We start from the raw sequence: 22781 nt of genomic DNA, 5'->3' as shown, positions 1-22781 counted from the left end.
CAAAAATCGAGGCATCAATCCTTTCACTGTGACGCCTCCTCCGTTTGGACCTGCCATGGGCCAAAGATTTGGCTTTATTGAAGCTTGATCTATCATCCTTTGGTAGCCCCACCCACCAATGTGCCTCCTAGCATCCAGTTGCCCCCTCACGCTCATCTATTTGGCCTTCACACGCCTTCACGTCTTTGCTACCGGTGTTATTGATTTTTGACCTTTGAGTTTTTCTACTTCTTTTTTTTGTCCTCTTTGTGTTGTTGCTTTCAATTTAACCCAAATTGGTTGAACTTCAGACACTTTGTCTATTAAGGGATCCCATTTTCGTGGTTCATTTTAATCTTAGTTTGCTCGGTTTCCTTGAAAATTGGTCTAGATCTAAGTTTTCAGGAGTTCTCTTACTCTTGATGGATTTACCCATCATAGTGTGCCATGGCTTTCATTGGCTATATTCACAAGTGACTTTCACCTTTTTGGTTTTCTCCCAGAGCGTTGAAGTGCTAGTTATCTAGCTTGAGTTTTTCAGTTGTTAAGCTTGTATTTTTATTTTATTTATTTATTATTTTTTTTCGTTTTCTTCTGTTTGTTATCTTTATTGCTGTAGTTTGTATTTGTTTTGGATGTACTTATGAATAAATAAATAAAAGAAGCAACTAGCCAAAGGGATTTTTTTTTTCTAGCCCTTTTGCCACATGAGCGCACTACAAAACCCTTCTTATGTTCGAAGTACAGGAAAATAAATGAAAAGCATGATCTTTCTGCTTTGATAGGACTACCAAGATGCTTATACAAATATAGCTCAATTAGCTCTCATGAGTTTGTTAATAAACTAGACATATACGTTAAAGACTCCACCCTACTACCAAAAAATTATTAAAAAAAAAATGAAGAAGAAAATTATACTTCCAACAATGCTACTATAATTGATTACATGACAAAAACCAAACCCTCTCAAGTGGATTTTACAACAAAAGACAAATTTCAATGGTGGAAGATCAAATCACCCGGAAATTGCACAACTGCAGAAAGGCAAATTATGTGCTTAAGATAGGAGGGGACCCAAATTCCAAAGGGCATGGTAAGGAGAGTTATATACCACATTTTTATTCTACAAGTCTACAACCATCTCACAATACTAACGTGGTAGTTCTAACCAACCACTGAATTTTATTTTATAAAAGACTAATCCAAGGATTGATTGAGACTGACACATCAGCATTATGGGATAAAAATGTAATTTTTAGCATTATTCAAGAAGGGCATTCTTTATGACCCAATTGACCTCATGACCGTACATTTAAAAGAAAAAGAAAAAAAAAAAAACTGCAAAGCACCATTTTGGCAACATACCTCCCTGGAACACAAGCACAGCCTAGAGAGACACAACATGATCATAAAGGTAAAGAAAGGGTCCTCTGGTTTCCAAGATTATGTGGTTTTATCTCCCACGATGTAACCTGCCGAGCTTCTTCCGGGAGGACAAAAGGCAAAGAGATCTCACGGATCATCAAGTCACCACAATATGGGCATTCGCTGGCTATGGCATCATCCAGCTGTGATCGAAGCTGCACATCAATTGGACATGAATTAGATTTTTATTTGTGTTTGAATGCTTATAATGAAGCAAAGACTTATTTTTTATTTTTTCATTTTCTTCAAGACACAAGAAGCGTCGAGTGAAGTATATGAATCACATGCCATATATATCACCGGAAATAACAGCAAAGAAGTGAACAAACATTACTGGAAACCTTAAAACTGATGGGGTTCAACAACAAAGCCATAAGACCATAATAGTCTCAAATCAAATACAATCTGGAGCCGTATCTAACTCCCTTATATATACCAATGCGTGTTGCTTAAATGCAATATCAAGAACCACATGAAAGTACAGACCTTATCTGCAGGTGTCATGCTAGTTATGGAATCCTCAATTAGGCTACCGTTTGAATCCTTCCTTGCTTCCCCACCCAACAAAGTAAGTTGCTTCTGCAGATCCAGTATGTATTCTGCCTGCAATGTTCATTCAGAAAGTTAAACTGGGCCAGAAAGATCCTGTTACCGGAATATATCTCAATCCAATAGCATCACCACTAAATGTGTCAGGATGATCCAAGCAGTCAAACACATGTTCCTTTTAGAGTACCGAGCACATTAAGAAGTTCAAATAACATACAATTTTATGAGGAGCTATGAATGAGAGAAGCCATCTACATTATAGAATTTAAGTTCCCCTCTGAGCTTGACTATGTGCTAGTTGCTGTAATAAAATCAACTTCTTGGACAAAATTTCCATCTTTAGACAAAACCTCTCAGCAGTACTCCTTTTAAATGTTATTCGATACAAGACACATTTTAAATCTATTCCATGCAGTTGACACATCTTGCTAATAACATTACTAGTCATCTCAAAAATATAAGACCGTAGTTTTACTCTAAAGTGGCTCAATTCAATATTATCGTAAAATCTTTTGATAGGGCTAGTGATAAACTAACCAGGAATAACGACAGTTCAGCCATGCATTTCCACTCACACTCAAATCAAACGGAAATAAATAGAAAAGAAAGATAACACCATAACATACTTGAGTTTCATTGGTACAACGTGTCACTTGTGCAATCAGGCATTGTGCATGGAAGGCATGTCCACATGGAAAGACATAGAAAGGAGCCATTGGTCCTATTGATGTGTAACCACGAGCCATCTGGTATTCTCTACTCACAGTTAAGATTTTACGCCTACAAACCTGATAATTTGCAGATAGAGAAGTCATATTCCAAATATATGAACAAAGCTAACTAATAAATACAATCAATTTCACAAAGGCAGAGAGAGGTAACTTTCAACTTTGGAGGAAAGAACATTTTATTATAAAAGTAACTAAGAAACGAAAGCATCAGAAGGATTGCAAAAGAAATCCCATTTCCGATGCTCAGGGAAAAAAAAGAAAGAAAGAAAACAAAAAAGAAAACCAAGAAGTTCCATTTAAGATCTGAAGGGGGAAAACTCAATTGTTAGCCAAGAAAACTAAATATTTAAAATGGGGTTATAAATGATGCATCCAATCTGAATGCCTAAATAAAAAGAGGGGGAGGGAATTCAAACCAGAGAGGCGGGTTTTGGAACTCAAAGAAGTTTAAAGGGGACTAGATGGAGCACTTTCAAAGAAGATCATATCAAGCATAATAATTTGCTTTAGCTCCAATCTAACATAAGTGGCACAGATGTGAATGCACATTATCTACACACACAAGACCAAGTGGAGCTTAATCAAATTAGTTATCAGCTTGCCCATGGCAAATAAAGATCAGGATGACTGATACCCCGCATTCCTCGTCACGATCAATCACAGCATATCTTTGAGCAAGTGCACTGATATCATTTCTGATGTTGTCTGCACCATGCGTTGCATCATTCATCTCCTGCTTTAGTTCTTCAATTTGCTTGTTGTAATCCTCTAGTGATGAGCAAATTGCCTCCTACACACATATTTAAAGAAATTAAAGATCTAATGGCATCTGAAGACAGTTTAAAAGCAAGTAAAATATCTGAAAGTTGGCCCACATTAGACATAGGATCATTTAGGCAAATGCCATCTATCATTCTGATGGAAAAATAAATTACTTTCAGAGCAGACATATGCCACACTATATATTCCTTTAGCAAGAAAAAAAGAACTAAACAAGGTCTCTCATGATGTCCAAACAAACTAAAAAAGAGTTGCCTAATGTTTAGTCTATAGGATTTTGTAATTAAAACAGGACCCATCATTGAACACTTGAATTTGATGGCACATAAGAAAAGTGAGTTTAGAAATATGAGATTTCTAAAGTAAGATGCCACATGAGACCAAAAAAAAAAGTACATTTTTTTTTCTTTTTCAGAATCGTGGTGAATCAAAGAAATACCATGAGTTTGAAATAACAGCAAGTTTACAGAAGTTCAGTCTTCTTCAAAACCTCATTTGCATTTTATATTTAATGCTCTCTGCTCTAAGTCTTGTTTCCCTTGATTTTACGGCCACTTTACTACTGGAGTTGTTTGCGTAAAAAGAAATGAAAAATGCACTAAACAATCTAATGAAAATTACTCATCTGGTATCTTTTAAGCCAAGTAAAAAAGACATACGCACACGCACATGAGCGCACACACAAATATTTTATCTTCTAGCATTAGAAAAGACTTATTTTGGCGAAAGGGTACATAAGAAAGAACTAGGCTTCAAAACTTTTTTAAGTCCCTCAGCATAGCACTTAAGCAGATTGTGGCCCTAATTGGAGATATTTCAAAGGATGCAGACTTCACTTACTTGAATAGTTCTTTCCAATTATTGAACTCCTCCTCACATTCCTTGGTCAGTTTCATTTGTCTATGTTTTCGTGAAAAACCTTTAGGAGTAAAGCCTTTGGGGAAAACAAACAAATGCACACAAGAGTTCAAGTTCTTTGCTAGAAAACTTAGGCAAAACCTGAACAGCACAAGAAAGTCTTAAATCCTTATACTTGGAGAAACAATTCCCCTTGCACATTACATGCTTAAGGGATGGCTTAAATGGCAGCTCATGCATTCATTATCTGGTGCAAGATGAAATCCAGACTCAGAAAACTAATGAAAGGAAAAACCCAACAATTTATATGTGAATGTAAACCACAAGCTCTTCTACGTTGAAAACACCAGCAAATGGTCTCTAAATTTAATTGGGCAATGAAGAAGAAAAGAAATCCACATATCAAATGGAGTGAATTACCCTGCATTAATGCTAGAAAAAACATCTGGATTAGAGGATATAACTTAAAAAGTTCTTCAAAAGGTAGAAGAATTGGATTTAGTCAATATCCTTAGAGGAGAAGAGAATTATTTGAAATGGAGTTACTTTGTGCAAAGAACAGCGACTATAACTAACATGAAACTTGAGAGTAACTATAGAATGTAGATTTAGCATATTTATGAATCCAAGAACAGCTAAACCAGATTGATTTAATTTTACAAGAGAAGAATTGTAGCCTAAAGTAGAATCAATGTGATGACTAAAAAACTAGAAGAAAACCAAAGGTGATGAAGTCTCACTTTGAAGTCATCAATCAGAGCAAAGTCTGGAAAGAATGGTAATATATCCTCAATCTTTAAAAGGCCATCAGTTTCTTTCAGAAACGCTATAGCCTTCCGTATGTTCTCCCTTTTAGCCCCCTTTTCCTGTTTAATAACATGCTTGGCGACCATGAGCCAAAGCTTCTTTCTTAAGTCTTGGTCATCTTCAACCTTCTCAGCTTCAGCCATTGCAAGCTCAAGGTCAACCTAGTGCACCAAATGAAGAATTTGCATAACAATCATATCAAAATGCCATCTAAAATGAAAGGAAACATCACCATTAAAAACTTATAGAAAAAATGTATACTGTCTAAGAATCTGCATAGGTTCCACACTTGTACACTACATGAGGTGGGGTATATTAAACCAACTGTTTCTAGACTTCTAGCCCCTTGGTATATCAGAGCAATGGGATACAACAATCACTTTAACACATTTCAACAACAGAATTATCCAAATATCCCCAATGCAAAATGCTATCCAAGAAGTTCCTAAGGAAAAACTAACTACAAGAGAACAGATGCAGAATTAACAAAGTGGAATAGAACATTTCAGTATCAAACTGTCACCTGTAGGGCAAGAGCAACTGCTTCTTCATGCATAGACATCATGCTGAATATATGTACACAGGCACGCATTCGCTTTTCCTTGAGGCATAGGCGCAAGGCATACTTGGGATCATGGAAGGATTCGGGGCCATTTTCCTGTCCTTTCCCAAACTTGCATTGTAGGAAACGCAAAAGTGCACTATCATCTTCCTGATTAGAATTATGAAAGAGAAAACAACACTCAATTTCCATATGTAGAATGATGCAGAATAAATTTCACCTAAAAGCAACTATTACTCATCATGCAAAAAAGAAAAAGAAAAATTACTTCAATTCACTCTATGATATCAAAAATTAATAAAAGGAAATATATGTTGTAGATGTAACAAGACTCACAGCTTTACTTGACTGTGAAACTTGGGGAACAAGCATGACTAATGGCCATGGTACTATGAGTCAAAAATTAATCAAATATCTTTCAGACTAAAACATTAAGTTCATTAGAAAGGGAGACACCAGATTTTTTGATAGGATTGCGTGGAAAATTTGATACATTTATAGCATCCATCAGCCAAACATATCCCACAAAAATAATGACATAGTGCAATAAGATTATAATGTATGATAGCACATGCAAAAAAATTATGCAACAACTTAAAAGCATATATTCAAAAAATTATTTAAAAATTCTAAAGTAAGCAAATCAACCTTCTTCGCATACAAAGAGAGCAGCAAGTTGTGAACTCCAGGATCCTCATTATGCAAACGATGAACACAGTATTCCAAATATTTGATGACTTCATGTGTTTCATTCCTGCAAGTGATAAATAGCAGCAATAAACAGTGAATACAAAGTTCATAACGTAGAATACATAGAAAGTTTAATGCAAAGCTAACCACTAAACAGAAAACAGAGCTTCCAAAAGTCATAGTAACTTCTAGTTTTGGTCTCTATTAATTAAACTGTTACGCCTGACAACGAAGAGATGCAACTGTATCTAATCTATAAACAGATTTGTCACTATAGAAGCTAAATATTGGATCCATTCAAAATGAAATGCGCATTTCATTTCAAAGAAAGGCAAATATATAACAGACACGATATGGAGAATATGATTCCTGCATCTCGATCTGTGATCAGAGAATGCTCTAACGCTCTAAATACAAACTTCATGAATGAAATAACCCAATAAACAAATAAAATATAAATAACTTCTCCTTTTTTTTCCACTAGATTGTAGATAGAGATGCTTTAAATACAATTTCATGAATCAAATAACCAAATAAACACATATATATAAACCATTTGTTTCTTTTTCCCCTAAGCAAAAAGGGTATGGGGGGTGGTGGGGGAGGGGGGACCAGAGACTAGAACTCCTTACTTGGGCTTTACCATAGTAGCACCTTACCCACTTAGGCACCCAGAAGGGGCTTAGATGGGCACACAATGCGAGAGATCCAATAGGCACTCCCTCAAGACAGGTTGAGCCATAGACTCATTGTGACGTTGCACATTGCCTGAGTGTGGAAAAGATAATATGTATATATGGAATATGCTCTCTCTAAATGATATGAGGTCTTTTGGGGTAAACCCAATAATAAAACCATGTGGGGTTGGCCTAAAGCAAACAATATCATATCATTTAGGGCGGAGCGTTACATATGGTATCGGAGCCATAGCCCAGCCTGAGATGGGAGAGCATACACAAGCCCATGAGGATCGTCAGAGAGGACACTGGGTCCCAAGAGAGGGCGATTGTGACGTTTCACATTGCCTGGGTGTGAAAAAGTTAATGTGTTTCTATGGAATATGCTCTCTTTAAATGATATAAGGACTTTTAGGGTAAACCTAATAATAAAACTGTGCGGGCTTGGCCCAAAGCAGACAATATCATATCATTTAGGGCAAGGTGTGACATCCCCATCAAGGGCATAGTAGCAGGAAGCCCATGTGCATGGATTAATGGACATAAGTCTCATTCCCTTAGCATCATGCTCATACAGACTCAAACCCATGCCCTCCCCATCACTTAACTACTTTGGATTTAAGTCCCTTATCACTAAGCTAATCCCTTTAATGGTATATTAAAACTTTGTTATCGGTACATTGTAGGTGCCTCTATCTTCTTTTAGAAAAAGAAAATAAAATAAAAGACAGAGTGTCTTACCCAGCTCCTTGGATATAGATCTGACTATACAATTTACCCCCCATTTTCAGTTAAATGTTATACATGTTGAGCGTCACTTGTGAGGGAGAGTGTTCGCCCATACATGATGAGAAGTATTAAAGTATTAATTAAATTATTAAATTTACTTTCCTATTAACTTAAGCTTTGGGAATAAGTAATGATTTACTACTAATCAAACCAAAAAGTAACTTTTTTAATAACTGGAAAGCGCCAGGTAGACAAGATATAATTTAATCATTATGAGCAAAACCTAAAAGCATGGTCTAGTTTTTCTAATTCCTCTTTGCTTCCAACATACACTACTAGGAGAATAAGCGGCTAGCTTGTTTTCATTAAATCTGGACCAGATCCATAATGATTGGTGAGGAGGAGTTTGTACAAACGTAACCACATAGAGTGTCAAAGAGGCCTATGAAAGGAGGCTATTGAGCCTACTTTGCCGCGCAAAGATTTGAAACCCTAGTTTTTTGGAATTTCTACAATATAATAATAAAAAGCTAAGGGGGCTTGCAGTTGCAGGGATTAAAAAATTCATTGGATTCAAAGGGGTGGAAAATTAACAATCCCTGCATTTACAAAATGAACAACAGTACCATTTCTGACCACAAGAAATGCATAAAGTAGCTAATCTATCAACTGATGAATCAAGTGAACAGTCAAATGGGTGAGGAAGAAGTGCAGTTCTGGTACGAGCAATAATGTCAGATACAGGTGTTAGCTGCAACTGCTTTGAATCTACAATCCTGGAAAAATTCTGAACTATCACACTTTCCAGGATGATATGCAAGTTTAACCAGGTGTCCTACAACATATCGCAATTATCATTATTATCACAAGAAATTTGTGAACACAGGTCCCAACAATTAGAGAGAAAAATATAGTTGATCAAAGGTACAAGTACACATTACTTTGCATGAGGTTCGCTTGAATAACGCATCATTGCAGGAATCAGTTTCCTCGGATTCAGGTTTTTTGTGGCCATCCATGACTCCACAGTTTCATATGCATCAAGCATGATCAGGTCTGGGGCAAACTTGTACTGCAAAATAAGTTCATGATTATGGAGGCCCAGAGTGGGAAACAAGTGGCAACCAGTAAATTCTGTTGGGGAATATGTTCTTAGTCTACCTGAAGGTCTATAGGAACAGCAGGTCTTTGAAGAACTTCCAATGCTTTCTTTGCTTCTCCTTGCTGAATCCAAAACCGAGACCAGGGGTGGGGGGTGGGGACTATAAGTATCAAGTCAAGAAATTGGCTCACAAATTTAACAATACTCAATCAAAACAGGTAACACACTATCTGCATTTTAAAGCGGTTAAATAACTACTCTCTTCAATGTATCAGTTCTGTCCTTATTAGGAAATTCATAATTTTCCAATTTATACGATTAACTTCAATAACCTAATCTTTGCAGCATTTTTTCATATTAGATCCAGAAGCAAAAAGAAAGTCATGTTATTAGTGGGAAAAGGGTACAGGGGTAGAAGGGGGCTTCTAAATTTGGAATGCTTCATTAACTATGATGTGAAGGGAGCATCATCTAGGCGTGGAAAAGGCGAGGCTCACACTTGTTAGCGTTTGAGGGCTTTGGGCTTTGTTGTCTTGTGGGTGCTGGGGTTGTGGGCTTTTTGGGTGGGTTGGGTTGAGGGTGTTTTTGTTGTTTTCTGGGTTTCGGGCTTGTGGGAGCTCCCTGTGTATACATCCTGTTGACTTAGAGGCGCTTTACGCTTTCAATAAAAATTTTCATTACTTAACAAAAAAAAAAAAAGAGTACAAAACATAACTGATAATCAGTTTTCCCAGTGTAGCAGAACACTATGGATTTAATTCTATAACAACTATATCAGCTTCTAATTTATGTTTTCTACCACTCTTGTCATTTTCTTTTTCAGCCGAAGAGAAACTGCTCAACTGACACCTAAGTGCCCAGATCATAAAGCAAAAGTTAATAGGGGTGGGACCCAATATCTGAATCAATAAGCATGATTATTGTATTCCCCTCTCTTGATATCCCCACTCTTGATAATATGGCAGCTTTTTCAACTAGAAATGGGGGAGCTGAAAAAGACTTATCAGTGTCAGGAGAAAGACAATATTTTCTCTCTACCAAATCTCAAACCCCCGTGGATAAGACATTAAGTTAATACCTAGTCCTCTTTCATCTTTAGAATTGAGCAATATGTCATTATCAAAACAAGTTGGAATTGGATTTGGTATGCAGTACCAGGGTTTATCTGCCAAAGGGGGGGTAAGTAGAAGGTGATTCTTGGACAAAGACTATATATATCTTCTTAATGCTGGTGGAAATATCACCCACTTGTTAGCAGGGCTTTTGTGTTGAAAATTCCTCGGGGCTAAACTAATGCCTATCAAAGTGGTGTTTTTTTTTTTTTTTGGAGGGGGGGTTGGTATGGCGATGGGAAGAAAAGAAAACTTAAGAACTAAAAACCCATATTATCCAATTGAATTATGAAGGCTGGACTAAGTTTCCCAAAACAAAAAAACACTTAGCTAAGACCACCTACCATTTGCATACAACGAGACCCAGAAAAGCTTTCAAAAGCAAAAACTTAGAAACTTTAAATAATAAATACATTGAGGAATATTGAAAGTACTTGAGACTAGGAAAAACATAGCAGGACAAGGAACGAGAAAATTAAAATCAGGAGCTGAGAGAAAACCAATAAGTAGCAGAAATTAGTGACAACAACATTCCACAAGAAAATCAGAAGGCTTCTAGAATAGCACCTGAATATAGTAGTGAACAACAATTTCATACTGCTCCTTTAGACTGGCAAAATATACCAATTCTTCAACCCGACCATAACTGTAGCATTTCCAAAAGAGAAACCGAGTACTTTAGGATTCTCTTAATTGACTAAAAAATTTTAAAAAACTGACATATATAAGAAATGAGTTTTCATCTTTCCAATGAAAGGCATGACGCTGCATCATAGTAACAGTACTTGAGAAATAAAATAATACATATACTGCAATAAAAGTGAACCAGTTTACCATGCATTATAATACGAAATCTAATTATACAGTATCCATTGCAAAATCTTCAAGCTAAATCTAGGTTAATTTATGAATTTGAAGGGGGAGAAAATTCTCTCTCAAAAATCCAGATATTGGGGCGTTGAGAAAATCCCAACTATATGATTTACTGGTTGATTTTGGGATCAATCAACTGAACCCCTTGGGCAAAAACCTATGATTTTTCACAAAAATCTCTTCATGCTTATAAAATAGTTCCAAACACTTAATTTTTTTTTTTTTGATAAATAAGTGATTTATTAAAAAGCGCAGAGGGGTGCAATCCTAGTACACAGAAAGTATACAAAGAAAGGCTCCACTAAAGGCAAAAAAAAGAACATAAAGATAAAAATTGAGACACAATAGAAAATTGAGGCACACTAAAAGCGTCAGCCCAATGGAACAGAGCTTGAATAGACAACTTTTTGAGCTCTTCCATTGACCTTTCTTGATCTTCAAAACAACTTTTTGAGTTCCAAACACTTAATTTATCGGAGGTAAACAATCCATAGCAGATCCTGTTAACAATAGCTCATTAAAATAAATAAACAGTCTTCAACAATTACCTCTCTAAAAGTCTCATTGTAGTTGCTTCATCCAATACATCCTTGCAATCACTGAGAAAAGCACGAAATTCTTTGATGATTGATTGGTACTCTGAATTCCGATTATCCACAGCAGTGTCATCTTCCAAGAGTAGCCGGTTTATCTGACAATCATTTTATGAAATCTGAATTTAATTTTAAAATGACAACATATAACTCCATGCTTTGTTAGCTATTGCAATGAACAGATGAATGAACTTTTCGATGATAATATACATGTGGAAGATAACTTAAACGCCAAATGTTCCTGACACAGGATTCCCAAAAGCAGCCTTCATGCATTTACAGCCACTTTGTAACAACATTAAAACATAACAGAAGTGGATAACAATACCACTTGTTTGCTTAGATATACATTATGAACATACGAAGGACCAAGACAAGCTAAAACACCGTTTTTTTGTCCATAGTTCAACAGCTATACAGCACTAATTCTTTTAGTCAAAGTGACCATTAGCTGCATCGCTATGCTAAAAAGAAACAAAAAGAAAATTTGAAATGAAAATGAAGAACATGAACAATTTTACTTTTGTGCATAACATCTTTTGAGTTGTTTAGTGCAACTCTTTTCCATTTAACCTAGTTCAACATAGAAATATCAGAGGTAAGAAACTGCATGGAAAATGGAAACAAAATAAGTCCAATATTGTCATATGCATCATATTTAACCTACGCATCCTTCTGTCCTAATTTGGGCCAACAACAAATATAGTTTTTATAGAGGCATCTAGCATAGCAGACATGGAGAAAGAGTAAGCATATGGAAAGCAAGGTCATTCATGGAAGAACCATGCCTAAAAAGAAGCGAAACCTTGTCCAAGTACAATTCAGAAGCCCAAGTGGAGATCATTGTTATTTGGCATTTATCATCCTTTGCAAGATTATCAACCTTCCGCAGTAAGAAAGTTCTCAAAGCATCCTGCAAGTAAGCAAAGCACAATGAAATATGGTAAATGTATGTTTCACAATTCCAGTCAAATCAAGTCCAGTTAAACTCATGCATCTTATAACTAAAACCAATAAATGAGCTTTCCATAAATGCTCATAATGAGTTGGCTCACAGTCAACAAAATATTTAAACTGTGTCAAGGATATTTGACCAATTGGAATTCAATTTAATGAAGCATGAACCCCACAAATGTGAAAGGCTATATGAAAACTATAGTCCCTACTTCCACTCCAGGTCCAGCATTAAATCTCATAAACCATAAAAATAGAAAACAAAACAAAATAAAAAAGAAAAAGAAGAAATAAGGACAAGATAAACTTCATGTGAAAGAGCTGTCAAAATTGTCTGGCAGCCAACATGGTAGAGTGCATGCAGCAGTGGAGATAATTTTGATACATCTTCATAAAGCTAAACAAACAAAATAGTACTATAACTACCTGTTCACTTATGGTAATAAACTTTAGAGTGATCTCCTCAAATGATAATATGTAGTTAATCTGCAAAACATTTCCCTGTTAGTTACAACATTGTCCTCCAGATAAAAGAAAAAGAAAAAGAAATGCATAACTCCAGATACAAATAGGGTCAAACTTTTCAAGAAATAATGCTCTCAGGTCAAAAGATAAGAGCTTTTATGAACTACATTTAATACAATATTTTGGAATACAGTTAATTAGCGAGTTAGAGACAATTTCAACAACAACACAATAAAGCAATATAATTGGATTCAAAGGCACCTAACGATACAAAGGACAATTGAAAGAGAAAGTGAAGGAAGAAGATAGAGTGAACAATAGAGGTATTTTCTTTTCCAGCACGAGAAAGAAACAGTAATTGAAAACAAAACCAAATGAAAACTGGTAGGAAGGGAGGGCAATGTGATGAATTTATGATTATAAAGAGTTATATGTATGTTAGACACCTTCAAAGGTAGAAGATTCGCAACTGAAAATAAATATTAAATTCTTTGTGAGAAATTTAGTAAATCAGATGGCTTGTCCTTCAGAAGTAAGAAACTGGAGTTGTGAGCATACACTAATTGAGGGAGGAGTGGATTATGCATCTGCAAATCGGGTGGCTTTGTCTGTACAACGAACAAGAATTGCATTTTGCTCAAGCTTAATAGCAAAAAGTCATTGGCCAAGAGATAAAAAATTTCCAATTTCTTATTATAATCTTTGGCAAGGTGTGGGTAATCCGAAACTGGTAACTTTGGGATGATTTCATGAATATCGAGTTCATTCATAAGAAATCTGATGTAGGACGATATTTACCTTTATTTTCGGTAAAAACGAAAATAAGGAAAATATCAAAAATAATATTGGAGCAGCGCCCCTTGATAAGAATTTTACTCATTCTCAAACAATGGAAGTACAAAAGGAAAGATTGCCACGATTCCCGGTGATTGTCAATTTTACATTAGGATTTTATTTTATTTTATTAGGACTTTATTTCCTTTCTTTAATAAGGTTATATTTGCTTTAATTATTTTCCTCTCCTTATTAGGATTAGGTTTACTATTACTACTAGGATTAGGTTAAATATTACTACTAGGATTAGGTTAAATATTACTACTAGGATTAGGTTTACTTTCTCTACAAGTATTTCTCTTCTATAAATAGGCTAACTTATTATGTAAAACTAACTCATTGAATTATTATCAAATCAGAGAAGCTTCTCTCAAATACTCTGAGGAGTTTTATCTTTCTTTTAGCCTACGAGTTTGTTTTTATCTTCTCCTTGCAGAATCAAAGACGCTACTTTTTGATTAGCTACCTTAGTCTTCCGCTACGTCAAAATCAAATACATATAACAAAATCCCAGGAATCGATGCATCATTGTAACTTAAATACATTGACATAATAAGATTGAGCAATAGAAAATTCACTTTTGCAAAGAAAGATGCTGCTCTCAGATAATCCTTGGAGGCAAATGCAGCTTCAGCCTGTACCACAAATTACTCTATTATACACTATCCAGATAAAAAGATTTAGTAGATAACATGTATGCCGACCATAAAGACATAAAATTGTGTGACCAAAATTTACAATAGAAGTCTACAATCAGAACAACAACCAAGAGTTTAATGCAATAAAAGCAACTATTCATGACCTGTAGTAAATAGACTTGGTCTCTCTGGAGTGGGTCACGACAATTTGCTAAAGCTGCAGCATACTCTTTCATGTCCAGATAAACTTTCCACATATCCCGACCTTCATCATTGACAGACACCTGATGTTGCATCCTCAAATTGAGCAGCATGGGAAATATGTACTTTCAGGTGCAACATGGACCAAAAACAGAAGGGATAAAGTCATCAGATGATACAAACCTGAAAAACTGAGTTTTGGTCGTATGCATAGAACAATCCAGCAGTGGCATCACTACATAATCCAATGATACCCCTTGAAACTGACTCCGATGTTTGATCAAACTGAAGTTCCTCTATGATTTGCTCGCATATTCTATTTACAACCTAGAAAACATTCAAAGAACTTAGCAAACAAGTCCTAAAGCTGAAGAACAGGGAAAATGTATTAGGTAGGATACTTTTGGTAAAAAAAAAACTGCAAAACCTCATTATAAGACAGTACAAAATTAATGTACCTCATATTTGCTACCAGCATTAGCCCTAAACATATTACCAGCATTGAGATTGTAGCATTCATATGGTTACCAAGAGATGGGCATCTTTATAAGGCATATTATAAGTGTTAAGTAATTACACACCTTGACCGTATTCCCAATAAGAAGCAAGAAATGGAATTCAGAGACTGCCATAGAACTGGGTTTAACCGCTTCAGCACCTTCAGACAACTTTGAATAGTCCAATAGAGCCTTGTTCTCCACAAAATTTTCATCTCCATTTGGAGAACTGCCCAAGAGATTTCCCAGTGAAAAAAATAAATAAATAAATAAACAAAGCAACATTCATACTAGAACTACAGCTGATACAACATCAAGAACCAATACGCTACGCAAATCAACGAAGTACAATGATCACATTCCAAAAAGAAAACCACAAAGCTACTACCAGCTAAAGTAAGAAATCCAGTGATCTACACGAATGGTTCCAAATTGACACAAAGGAAGAAAAAAAATAAAGAATGCCATCTTCTACCTATGCTGTGCTCCAAAATTCAAGCCACCGTGATAGATACCAGCTCCAGAAAGCCACGCAAAATGTACAGCTCTTCTTTGCTTGATGTAGAAATACAGTTCACTGAAAGTTGACCAAAATGGCAAAGAAACCTCATATATTACTAGCTCAAAAACCATTAACAGGAAGAAAAAAATATTCCAGCCCAGTAGCACAAATGATCACTTTTAGAGAAGAGAGGCATGCTTCTAATACAAATTTTAAATAATATGGCAACCTTTACGGTTTTAATATCTGAATTTTTAGCAAGTTATTCAAAATACTGTTAAAATAAACAATAGCATTTACCTGTTTGGTATTTCCCCAGGAAGTTCCATGAAATGCACTGCACGTTCTAAATAACTTGCAAAAACAGCCTAAAAGTTTAAAACAAATAATAAGCACACAATCCAAATTATATTGCACAAAAAAAAGAAAGCTGCTATAAACAGAGAACAACTTGTTCCACAGCAAATGAAGAACTGGTGTTAGAGTTAACTTACCTCTAGCGAACCGATTCCAGTGAAAGAGTAAAGTCGAGTAGGAGTAACAGCCATCACATAGTATCTAGTTCCATTGATCATGCTAGCCGTTTCCATCTGTGCTCAAAAGAATAGGACCAAAATGGTTACATTGCGAACAAATTTCAACTTCAATGTCTGAAAAGCATCACAGATTTGATTGAATCTGGCTTCCAAGGTGACATTCCAATTCCTAGCAACGCCCCCACCCCAAAAATAGGAAATGACATTCCGGTGTTTGTTCCACGTAAAGGTACTTCAAAACTTATCAGAACATCAAAGGAAACCTTATAATCTCCAAAACGTATAAGGTTTCAACTGTTCCAGCAATTACATAATAGCTGATTAAGCATTGTCAGCATTGTCAGCATGGCCAACAGCCCAAAACAACTGGATAGATAGAACATGCGGTTAAGTTGATACAGACAAGTATTACAACTTTGACAGTTCAAATAAGCTTTTTTAGTTGCTTTTTGTGAACCAGAAACATGCACATAGGATACTAGTACAAAAGGGTTAAGAAAGAAGCATTAACTCTCAACCAATAATAATTTTTCCAGAAGAAAAGTCAGACAAATAAAAATAGTACCTGTAAATCCATGAAAGCTTCAGGAAGTTCTGTAAATTCGAAAAGAAACTTGATGTACTTCTCCTTCTTGTCCTTCTCATCCACGGCAATCTCATGAAGCTGGCCATTGTCCGTACCAAGAACCACTTCCTTTGTAGAAGCTGTGTTTTAAACTAATCAATACCCAGAAAAAAGCTTTTACATATCTACAAACAACCCATAGCCGAAACGATGAAAAATTACCTTCTGTGATCTGTTGTCTATTCCAGGCAACAGCATTCACCACAAGACCTTTCAATTTGCTTAAAACTCGAGGCTTGGTCCACTTCGCATGAGTGTAAAAAGTATCAGAACCTCCACTACCAACAACGACGGCAATACAATGGCTCCCTCCCGGATCAACAAAAACCCTGTGGATCGATTGCTCCCCAGGACGTCCCACAGAGAGATCAATCTCTATACCCCAATCAAAACAAAAAAAAATCAAACCTAGAAATGTGATGAAAAGTGAAACGAACAAACAAAGAGTGGAAATTGAGAATTCGAATTCCCATTCTAAGTATACATTTCAGGCATAATTGAATTGAATTCAGAGAAGAACAAACCGTAGGAGTCGCCGACCCCGAAATCGTGGCGAATGATCCAGCCTTTACTGGTGCCCAGTAAAATGACGTCGTTTCCGGCGGCCATGCACGTGATAATCCCGCGTCCTTTGGCCGCGTATCTTTCCAGAAGATCCACCGTGAATACCTGTCTTCCTGGATCCATCTTTGAATTATCCACGTAACCAAACACCCCCCCAATGTACTGTAAGCCCCCTGGTCGGAGCTCAAAGTTGCAGAAATATGAATCGGAGTCGAAGAGGAGCTAATTGGGCAACTGTCAATGGAACGACAACGTTTCTCAAGGTAATCACTTCAGGACGTTTGGAAGTTGGCGCAAACTGGATTACCAGCTCCACTCAAACGACGACGTTCTCCAGTAGAAGTCAGCATAACTATATAGTAATTAATCTAATATCTGTTCAAAATATACGTAAAAATTAAAATAATATGTAAAAATCTTATAAATTTTGAATACATGTTATATTAATAAACTGAATTGAAAAAAAAAAATCCTTTTAATATTATGAGAAGATTTTTTTATTTACCTAAATTAGTTCAAAAATATAAAGAAATGCAAAAAATATTGATTTTTTTTTTCTAAACAATATACAGGATCAAAGGAGGTGGAAGAAATGGAATTACAAAAAGCAGAAGGACAAAAATAGAAAGAGTTACAAGAAATGGGGCCAAAACACTTATGAGAAGTAGCCCATTTTGCAGCAACATGTACACATTTTTGTTTGCACAAAAATTTATTCTAAACTAGTTTGGAGGAAATATCATTCAACCCATATAAAATGGTACCAAGTGTCTAAGCATTTAACATGCACATTAAATATTAAATTTGCTATTAATGACCTTTAATATTTAATAACTAACGTTTTGTTTTTTCACCAAAGTTAGAACTAATGTTAAAAAGTGAGGACCTAAGGTTGGATTAGATAAAAAACCAAAAAAAGAAAGAAAGGGGGGGTTAGAAGTAAGGTTTAAAAGAAGAAGAGCTAACGTTGGCTTAGGAGAAAAAAAAAATTCACACCTAAACAATGTTAGAAAACTTTAGTAAACCTAAACAAGGTGAAGTTGAGAGTCATATTAAAAGTATACATTTTTCTCCTTTCTCTGCTTCTCAAATTCTCTGCATATGCGACTGAAAGACTATTACTTTAGGAAAAAAAAGCATATGTGATCAAGATTTTTTGGCATATACGTGAAAACTGCTATCATATTAAGGTACTCTTCTTAATATTTTAACAATTGAGTCTTCGTATTTTGGATATTAATTCGATTAATTTTAATCTCTATTTAGTTATGCCATTAACAGAGAGTTATCTAGCATTTTGAATTTTTTATTTAAACTATTCATTTATCCCATTAACAGTGAGTTATCTAACGTTGTTGTATTTTTTATCTAATGTTAGCTCTTCTTCTTTTTAAGCGTTAGTTCTAAACACCTCCCCCCCTCTTTTTTTTTTGGTTTTTTATCTAATCCGACTTCAGGTCTGCACTTTTTAATGTTAGTTCTAACCTTGGTGAAAAAAAAACAAAACGTTAGTCTAACGATTAACCAAAGGAAAAAAAAGAAAAAAAAAGAAGAGGTTAACCTTAGTTAATAAACTGCTATTAATGACCTTTAATATTTCATGTGCATGTTAAATGTTTAGACACTTGACACCATTTTATATGGGTTGAAGGATATTTAAATAATTTCAGATTTTGCTTACATGTTGTTATTGAAATAACAGCATGTATGCTGTAATTTAATTAACGGTCAAGATTGAATTTCTCAAAATTTCTTTTTATTTTCACTCTCCTATTAAATGTTTTTAAAAGTAAGTCAACTTTAAAATTCAATCTTGACTGTTGATTAAACTACAGCATACATGCTGTTATTTTAATAAAATAACAATATTTAAGCCGAATCCATCTAAATTTATGTCCAAATCTAAATCTAGTTCCATTGAAGATGGTCTCGGACTCGATCTCCTGCCCCTTCTGCCTCTCGGTTTCTTAATATAGAGGCCCGTCGGTAAACAAGCATTACAAAGACAAAACCCAATGAGCATTTATTTCTAGGTTGCCATTTTTCTCAAGTGATTTAAAGAGAATTCCCTCGCCTTTCTTCTCTTAGTCTGGTTTCATTTTTTATTTTTATTTTTGTAAGTATTCAATTCTTTTATTGGCAACTATGTCCATGGCCCAAAAATAGCTATTCTATTATAGGAGTTTATTTCGCTATCAAACGACCCTAAGTTTTTCCATGCATAAGAGAGAAATTTTGGTATCTCTCAGCCGTGTTGCTCATCATTCTCAATCCTATTCCAAACTTGTAAAGAGTCCATGGTGAGAAATTATGAAATAATTCCTCGAGTTCGAGCATTAGGTTGCAACTCTTTGGCAGCTTTAGCTCTTGGAATTGCCAAACAAATCGAGATGCTAAAAATAATAATATTAAGATACAATTTCATGTCTTCCATCTTTTAAATAATGGCAACACCTCAACAAGATGTTGATTCTTACACTGGCCAACTGGACAGAAAAAATGAAAAATAAAAAATAAAAAAGAATGAGATAAAACCTGCAAATCATTTTATAGTTGTACCCATCAAAAGCCCATTTTCAAATATATATATATGATTCTGTAATATTGTTAATTAATTCTTGATTGTATTTCCTATTTTATCTGGCCTTATTCAACTATAAATAGGCCCCTTTGTATACAGTTTAATATATATAGAAATACAATATTCAGTTCATACTTATATTCTCTAATTATTTTAACAATTCAAATCTTACATATAGGTTACTTTACAATGACAGAAACAAAATATAAAAAAAAAATTACAATTATCACCAAATACAGATACCATAAAGAAGGTTCAACAAAATGAAAAAGATAGTGGGAGAAAAGTTTCATTTGGGTGAACGGCTAATAAAACCTTCATATTCATAAAACCAAAGTTTTTTTTCTGCGCTAGAACCCTCTTATTAAGAGAGGATAGATGCAAGAGAACTTGCATTCGTATCAAGTTCATCCAAAACTACTAGTTGATTCTGTAAGAGTGTTCGGTCTAGTAGTAGAAGAACTAGTTGTGCTAGAAAGGCACGTCCCTGGAACCAAAGATGGTCGTTTTGGAGTTGGAATTGTTGTAGCTTCACTGTCAAGCATGGTAACAACATTTAACATAGTGGGGCGGTCATTTGGGTCGTCTTGTAAGCATAAGAATCCAATATTTACACACTTCGCTAACTGGTCTACATTGCAATCTTCACGTAGAGCCTGGTCCACTAAATCCAACACCTTCTTTTCATCCAACAATCTCCAAACCTAGGACAATTTTAAAATCAAAATGTTTATGGACAATAAACCTACTAAAGAAATTAATACTACAAAAATTAAATACACTTACATAACCTATAAGGCTCATGATGGCATCATTCTTTCTTCCACTTATAATCTCAAGTAGAACCACACCAAAGCTGAAAACATCGGATTTGAATGAAAACATTCCATTTTGTGTGTACTCCGGAGACATATAGCCACTGCATTATAATGTTTATTGGTGGATAAGTTAGGATTGAATCAGCTTTCACAATTAAACTATCTAGTGCCTACCATAAACTTACTAAGTTCCGGCTAGTTTGGTTGTGCTAGCCTCGGTTTCTTTGCCTTCAATCATCCTTGCCAAGCCAAAGTCAGATATTTTGGGGTTCATCTCCTCGTCTAAAAGAATGTTACTAGTTTTCATATCTCTATGGATGATCCTCAATCTGGAGTCATGATGAAGATAGACAAGCCCACGAGCTACTCCTAAAATGATTTTGAAGCGCATCTCCCAGTTCAAAGACATGCTTAGTTTTTGATCTTGAAAGGTTGTCATTTGCATGCCATTCAAGAGAACAATATTTTTAGCAATAGTAATAAATGAGCTTTTACTCAAACAAGGTATATATAGTCTATGAAGCACTACAAGAGATTAGGAATTCAGTTTAGAGGCCAACCAAATATAAATGAGTTGGGTAATTCCTTTTTGGATGGATGGGTTAAATTTTCAAAGAGGTTAGATCCCGTATCAGGGGAAAGGGAAGATTCAAAAGGACAAGGGGTAGGGAGAGCATTTGCTGTAATATAGGGGATTGATCCAAATATTTAGTATATACAATTCTTTTTGCATATATTTGTTTATGGTTGGTTAATTTGTTTAGTAGCTGAGTGGTAGTTTGAATTAGTCTTTGAAACTTGTTTCAATGTCTGGTTCTTGCATTTATTTATTTTTTTTCAGAAGTTGTAAAGTGATATGGTTGATATAAAAAGCTGCTCATTAAAAAAAAAAAAAAATCTTATTCCCCTGGTAACTATAAGCAAAGGAATGATAAAACCACAGTCCAAAAATACTACATGAGATTTTTCCCGTAAGCACCATATCTACGAGCAGCTTGGTTTCTCTACCAAAATTGATATCAAATGTTTGGTCCATTTATAGAACCATTGCAAGTGTAGTACTAAAGGACAAACTCACGAGAACTTGCATTGGTATCATACATTATCGATCATCTTCCTCCTAAACTATTGGTTAATTCCGGTTCACTAGAAGAACTAGCTCTAATAGGATGGCCTCTCCATGGAACAAATGCTGGCTGTTTTGGAGTTGGAACGGTTGTAGCTTCACTATCAAGCATGGCAACAACATTTGACATGGTGGGGCGATCATTTGGGTCTTCTTGTACGCATAAGAGTCCAACATTTACACACTTCACAAACTGATTTGCATTGCAAACTTCATGTAGAGCCGAGTCCATTAAATCCAACACGTGGTTTTCTACCCACAATCTCCAAGCCTGGGACAATTTCAAAATCAGAATTGGAATGAAGCATAAAATGGCCAAAATAATAGCGATTATAAAAAATTAAACACACTTACATAAGCTATAAGGCTCATAGCAAGTTCTGATTGATAGAATCCAGTATTCTTCTTTCCACTTATTATCTCAAGTGGAACTACACCAAAACTAAAAACATCGGATTTAATTGATCAGAAAAGTCCATGTAATACATACTCCGGAGACATATAGCCACTGCAAAATAATATTTATCAGTGGATAAGGTAGGCACTTGTATATTCTTTTTGTAAAGAGAGTTGGGGAGTTGAAAATTGTGCTACATTGTAATGTAAACTTACTGAGTTCCAACTACTCTAGTTGTGTTAGCCTCGGTTTCTTTGCCTTCAATCATCCTTGCCAAGCCAAAGTCAGATATTTTGGAGTTCATCTCCTCGTCTAAAAGAATGTTGCTGGTTTTTAGATCTCTATGGATAATCCTTAATCTTGAGTGATGATGAAGATAAACAAGCCCACGAGCTATTCCTAAAATAATGTTGAAGCGCATCTCCCAATCCAAAGACACACTTAGCTTTTGATCTTGAAAAGTTTCTATTTGCCATTCAAGAGAACAATATTTTTAGCAATAGTAATAAATGACCTTTTACTCAAACAAGAGCACTGCAAGAGATTAGGAATTCAGTTTAGAGGCGAACCAAATAT

The 22781-nt window shown here is 35.3% G+C and overlaps 1 protein-coding gene and 1 pseudogene across 1 annotated transcript; both read right to left on the bottom strand.

Moving 5' to 3' along the window:
* Positions 1–731: 731 nt before the first annotated feature.
* On the bottom strand, positions 732–17531 carry LOC132181139 (vacuolar sorting protein 18-like). Its single transcript, XM_059594224.1, has 24 exons — positions 17244–17531; positions 16882–17094; positions 16660–16799; positions 16053–16148; positions 15859–15926; positions 15532–15633; positions 15141–15285; positions 14743–14886; positions 14523–14642; positions 14299–14355; positions 12848–12907; positions 12273–12380; positions 11423–11565; positions 10569–10647; positions 8949–9011; positions 8729–8859; positions 6340–6445; positions 5653–5841; positions 5063–5290; positions 3319–3474; positions 2580–2741; positions 1891–2007; positions 1345–1559; positions 732–1013 (listed from the first exon to the last, which is right to left on the bottom strand). The coding sequence occupies exons 1-23, from the start codon at positions 17404–17406 to the stop codon at positions 1386–1388; spliced, it is 2964 nt and encodes a 987-aa protein (XP_059450207.1). The 5' UTR covers positions 17407–17531; the 3' UTR covers positions 732–1013; positions 1345–1385.
* Positions 17532–21593: 4062 nt separating this feature from the next.
* LOC132182375 (G-type lectin S-receptor-like serine/threonine-protein kinase At4g03230) overlaps positions 21594–22781 on the bottom strand; it is a 7211-nt pseudogene continuing 6023 nt past the window's right edge.

The sequence above is a fragment of the Corylus avellana genome, chromosome ca5, assembly GCF_901000735.1.
Source record: "Corylus avellana chromosome ca5, CavTom2PMs-1.0".
Taxonomy (NCBI): Eukaryota; Viridiplantae; Streptophyta; class Magnoliopsida; order Fagales; family Betulaceae; genus Corylus; species Corylus avellana.
The sequence above is the reverse complement of the archived record's forward strand: the minus strand, read 5'-3'. Positions and strand labels throughout refer to the sequence as shown.

Coding starts and splice junctions, on each gene's coding strand:
- LOC132181139 (XM_059594224.1), bottom strand. CDS start 17,406: ATGGATCCAGGAAGACAGGTATTCACGGTGGATCTTCTGGAAAGATAC. Junction 3,475..5,062: donor CTCTGATTGATGACTTCAAA/GTGAGACTTCAT, acceptor ATATGTGTGTAG/GAGGCAATTTGCTCATCACT. Junction 2,008..2,579: donor GTTGTACCAATGAAACTCAA/GTATGTTATGGT, acceptor TGAACATTGCAG/GCAGAATACATACTGGATCT.